Source organism: Corvus brachyrhynchos, unplaced genomic scaffold, assembly GCF_000691975.1.
Source record: "Corvus brachyrhynchos isolate BGI_N302 unplaced genomic scaffold, ASM69197v1 scaffold69, whole genome shotgun sequence".
NCBI lineage: Eukaryota > Metazoa > Chordata > Aves > Passeriformes > Corvidae > Corvus > Corvus brachyrhynchos.
This window is the reverse complement of record NW_008240228.1, coordinates 4370091-4375753: the sequence shown is the minus strand read 5'-3', so window position 1 is coordinate 4375753 and position 5663 is coordinate 4370091. Positions and strand designations below refer to the sequence as shown.

At 42.7% G+C, this 5663-nt stretch overlaps 1 protein-coding gene across 1 annotated transcript in view; it reads right to left on the bottom strand.

Annotated features, from left to right (window-relative positions):
- The window catches only part of PUS10 (pseudouridylate synthase 10), a 23971-nt gene that overhangs the window by 10683 nt on the left and 7625 nt on the right, over positions 1-5663 (bottom strand). Inside the window, exons 6-7 of the mRNA XM_008642061.2 lie at positions 3986-4047; positions 1450-1495 (exon numbers count right to left, since the gene is read on the bottom strand). Coding sequence (XP_008640283.1) covers positions 1450-1495; positions 3986-4047 — 108 coding nt within the window. The remainder of the gene's footprint in view (positions 1-1449; positions 1496-3985; positions 4048-5663) is intronic.

Here is a 5663-nt window from a genome sequence, read left to right as displayed (position 1 = left end):
CCAGCCTGGCTCCCTGCTCTCGATCATCTCTTTTGGCACTGGCAGGAGATTCAGCTGGATCCTCCCCAAAGCCTTCACCAAGAACCTTAGAGAATTCCAGGTTCCTCAGCCTCTCCTCCCAGGCATGGGCTCCAGCCCCGGGACTGCCCTGATGGCTGTCTGCTGAATTTCCAATTTAATGGTGTCTTTTTTGCAAACTGGACTGGGGATTTGGGGAAAAAAATTAAAAAAAAAAAAAAATACTGGGTCACTGTTTGGGACAATTCAAGTCTTGGCTCTAAACAGAGTTCCAGGGTGTCTTCTGGAAAGCTGCTCTTTCTCCTTCTAAGCATAAATTAGAGATAATAGCACTTCCCTTCCTCATAGAACAGATGAGCTGGAAAGCCCTGCAAGCAGCAGCAGGTTTAAATAACTATCTACAGACAGCACAGAAATTTTCCCTCAGAAGCCAGTTTTTACACCACTTCTCTGATTAACACAGCCCTTGAAGCCCAGCTTCTTTGTAAGGACAAACCTGTGACAGCTCTTCAGAGCTGGTATTTTTCTTTAGATTCCCCTACATTTTGTTGCCTATGTGGTTTTAACAGCCAGGCCCTGCTGGTTTAGCTCCTTATGTGGGATTTCCCCCCTTTAAAGGACAGCAAGCAGCGAGTTATAACAATACAGCCCTGCTAAAAAAAGAGTGGCGTTTATTGGTCAGGTGGAGTAGAGTCAGCAGAATTCCTGGGCCAGACTCTGCCTCTGCCAAACGTTGGCAGACTCTTCACCAGAAAGAATAAAAGGCCTTGCAATGGCTTCTCACAGAAGTTACTTGTTCTCCCTCTGATCACATCAACTGTCCCACTTGTATCAGTTTCCCTCCGACTGGTTTTTTATCCTCACATGTCCCCCTTTCCGTCAATGGTTGTGTGTGTGCTCAGGGTCTGCAACAAGTGGCAAGGTCCCTTTTCTTTCCCCCCCTCCTCCAGAGGCAGAGAGGATAAAACCATCCTGCATGCATCCTGGCTTTCATTCAGATCAGAGGACATGAAAACTACAGAGTGATCGTTTCCCTTTTGGCTGCCGAGTCTCATCTTCACAATGTGACTTATCTGAACTGCTTCACCCACAGAGAGCTTGAGGATCATCTTTTATGCTACTTTTAATGCATGACAATCAAATTCCTAGATCTTAAGGGAGGTATTTACAGAGGACATTCCGAAAATTATGGCCTTTAGACAGCCTGGAAAATGAATGACCTAAAGAAAAGCACCAAGCTCTTGGTTTTCCTCAGCTGAGAATTGTGAAGTGAATAAAGGAGACAACTTTATTTTCAGACAATTGAAAACTGGAGAGCTTTTTGATGAAGGAAAACCAGACATTGAGCACTGACTGAATACCCAGATAAGTTGTAGCTACTGCTGTGAAATTCTGAATGTCTGAACAGAAATACAGTGCTGGAGATCTTACCTGTTTGTTCTTTGCTGGTTTGAAACAGTCTGGGCAGGCTGTGGCTCTAAACACAGAAATGAAAATTAGCTGCTCCTCTTACAGAGAAAGAAATAAACAGGCAGACTCACAAGCACAGCACGTGAATGGTTTTTGTACCCATACAGCCAGTGTCTCGCTTCCGCAGCTTAGCTCAGAGCTAATTCAAATTCCCTTTATCCTAAACCACAAATGGTGCAAGATGTGCCTTGCTTGATCCAGAGAAATCATGGACAAAGCTCTCTTCTTCTGCTCTGACCAACACCACTGTGTCTCAGCTTTGAGAAGGGCTGGAAAAGCACACAAGTTTAGCTTTCAGTCCTTTCCAATCCTTCTCAATAAAGGTCATGTTTAATGTTTTAAGTTTTAGGCAAGATTTTCTGACACCTTGAAATCTGTACTTGCTGCTCTTAGACAATGCCTACTACAAACCTGAGATTCAAACTGTCCCTTCTGGAGAGGAAAATTCAATTTCCTACTGAAAAAGTAGCCCCAGGTGTTCACACCACTTGTGCTTTGCCTGTTCAAAAGGAAACTACTGGCTGTTTCACAAAAGTGAAAGCCAAGTCAGTGAAACATTTTTTCTGAGTAGTGTAGAGGAAGTTGCTCTTCCTATTAGTGGATTTCCATGTATGCAGTCAGAGACGATTTCTGGATTTCTGTGTATGCAGTCAGAGATATTTCTGACCTTCAACCCAATTTATCACTTCTTGCTGATGCTTTTCAACACCTCTGTATCTATTTTTTTTCCTGCTAAGGAAGCAGGTTTTGCAGTTTCTATACAAACAACTTCCCTGGCCAGTCTGCGACACAAAGCAGCGCAAACTCCCTCTTCCAGAATTTCAGTATCACCTTACCCTTAAATATCTCCAAATATGAATTGACAAGAGCCAATCCAATCTTGGGTCATTTCAGCACAGCTACCTCCACACAACTGTGTAAGAGCAGGAGAGAAACTGCAGATGCCATGCTTGGAAATCCAATCCAAAAATTCTCCAGGTTGAGACAAAGTCCTACTTTGCTTCCATAAAATCCATGACTGTCACTATTCCTGTGACAATTGCCAAATTTATCATATTCACATCAAAACCAAAGCACTGCCTCAGAATGTGCCCAGAGCCAGCCACTCACACAAGCAGAATGCCTTGGCACCTCAGGAACCACCACGTAATTAAATTAGGTAAGGTGCTGTTACTTCAGAAAGCCTCTCAAACCTTAATTGCTGTTTAAGTGTGCTACAAAGAGAAGGCAAATAAAGGGATATTGTCAGGTCACATGGAATAAACCTGAGTAATTGGAATGTGGAATGGAACTTCTTTACAGCTTTCACCTCTACAACTGCTCTGGTTGGAGCACTAGCACTGGCACCATAGCATGTTCCACATCAATATTCCTGAAATGCCAGAAAAAGGATGGAAGGATGAGCTGAAAATACCAGGGAATAGGTTTCAGATGAAGGAAGTAAAATTAAATAAATGAGAACAAAAGGGTGAAGGATCCAGAAACACTTCAGTTCTTACAGGATTGAAGGTACCATTATTGAGAACTGTAGTTTGGCCCCCTACAATTTTCTCCCTCTTTTGCCCAGCCTTGAAGAAGCTGGAAAGGAAAGATGTTCAGCAAACACTGATTATCATTGTTCCTAATACCTGCTCCTTCCCAAGCTTCCATTCCCTCATCCCCCACCTCAAGACAAACTAAAGATGCAGTTGTGGAAAACCAAGAAGGTGGTGGATTGAGCACTCAACGATCACAAATTGCCAGAAGAGAAATCAGGAAATAAATAAAGGCTGCGAGACAAATCTCCAGCCTCAAGAAGTGAATTCACTGTTCAGCAGAGATGTCTCTGCTGAGCGTCTTTCTGTGCTAAGAGCTTGCAGTAGGTGAAAATTAACTGAGTGAAACTTTAAGTTTTCCAGGAAGCACCAACAAACAGGAAGAGTGACCCTAATTATCCAGAATATACTACAGCTAGATTTTGAGAAATCAGATCAAATGGCAGCTAAATTCACAGAACTGTTTTGCTTCTTTGTGTACAGCAGGTGCCCTACTGGGCCAGGCCAGAGGCTGTGTGTAGTGGCCAGGGAAGTTCTGTTTGTTTTCATCAACCAGCTACATTGGATTAACTCACTTCTAAGCCCTCCCTCCTGTCCATGTGTCTTACAAGAGGAGGAAAACCTATGTATAACCTCAAAAGATTCCCCACCTGCAGTTACATGGTTTGAATTTTTAAAAATGATCCAGGGAATGACTTTGAGAAGGGCTGAAAATGAACAACTCATCTGAATGCTCTCCTTCCAGCTCAAATCAGAATTCTGGATGATATTTTTTTATTGGCATCAAAGAGCAGAATTGGTGTAACTTCAAGCTCTGCAACTTTATATGGATATGAGGAAATCTAGATGCAGGCCACATTCTAGTTTATAAACATGGCATATTGTCCTCTGTAACAAATCCAAACCAACAATATTGCACAACATTTAGATAAAGATCTTTTGTTACTTGTAGAAAAACTTACAGGAAATGGCACTCCTCGTCTGTTTCTGGGTGAGCAAAGACCACGCTAACTTCAAACAAACTCTAAATTAAAAAGAAAGAAAAAATAACAAGAGGGTGGTAATAGTTTTTTAAACAACCACGCAGGATATTCTCAAGTACCCACATTGTAGTTTCAGGAAAACAGTAGAGGCAACAGAGACAGTAACCCATTTATTTATGTTTCAAGACATTAAAAGGCGTGCCAGAGCAGCACTTGCCTTTCTGAAGTCACCAGAGATGATGTGAGAGCACTTCACAGCCATGAGTGACCTGCACTGGTCCCATCCTGTGCAGGGCCAGGGCAGAGGCAGCCAAGGCTCAAAGCCTATTACGGTCACTAAACCCCAGAGCCCTCCTGGCAGTGCAATACAGATAAAAACCCTGCTGTAGTCACCACTGTAAAATTTTGTCAGGGGCTTCCTTTGCAGTGCCTGCATGGCCTTGGGGCAAAGAAAGGCAACACATCCTCGTGGATTGACAGTAGCCCAGGACCTCCAGCGTAATCTCAATTCTACCCCCAATTCCCTCTCTGGCCTTGGGCAAACAACACTCATTACTTGTGTTACTCAGATACCAGAACATCTCAGGAGGGCTATTGAAAAGATTGGCTAATATTCAAGTGCCTTGTAGATAAAGGGCACGAGAAAAACAACTTTTATGGTACAGGGATGTCTGGAGAGGCTCAGTGCCTAAGTGGTGTAGAGCTTTTACTAAGTTGCTATGTAAGAAGTTTGTTTCTTCCTGCATCATCTTCAGAGTAACTGAGTGGGTTTTTTCTTCACTAAGAAAAAAGGGATGCTTTCAATTAGCACTCCTGGGAAAACACAGCCTGTAATTATTGTGGAAGCTGACAAATCAACATAAAGACTCAGTGAATCTACTCCTGGGGTCAGTGCTATGGCTGGTGACAAGTAAAAACTACAGACAGCCACAACTGCAGAAATTTTACATTCAAGATGATTCAAGGTGCTCCTGAGTTTGGCAACACTTGATGGCCATGTTCAGTCAACGCCTTTCAGAAAGATTTTAAGGATATTAGTCAGAATCTTCAAGTTGAAAACAGCTTGAAAAAAACATTTCTGTTGCCTACTTAGGGGTGTTGCAGGTCCCAACAAGCCGATTTCTAGTGCTCATTAAAGTGAACAGGGACCAGTCTCTTCTCTTTCAGTTCATTTCAGAAATATATTTTACCCACAGAACCTGAACAACTGAGCTCCCAGAGCAGTAGCAAGTGTTGGCACTGACAGGAGAGCAAGGAAGGAATGTGTGAGCATTCTTCAGCCTCCGCAAAACAGGGATCCCGGCACAGGAGAGAACTGGAAAAGTCTCATTAACAGAAGGAGGATGGCAGCACAAGAGATTTAGCACAAGGCTGTGGTGGTTTCAGAAGATGCAATGATCTGTGTGTACAAAAATGAAGATTGGGCCCCTCAGGACGCACACTTGGAGATCTCTGGTTAAAAGAATTTCCCCCCCCAATTTCCTACAGTGAATTTAGGAGCCACTCAGCTTGTTTCTCTCTTAATAAGGAAAACAGGATAGATTTTTATTTCCCCACCATGTGTGTAAGTGTACAAATATACACACACAAACACATATGAAAAAAGAATAAAAAAAACCAAAGAAAAAGGCGTTCTGTTATTTATACAAGACCTTTC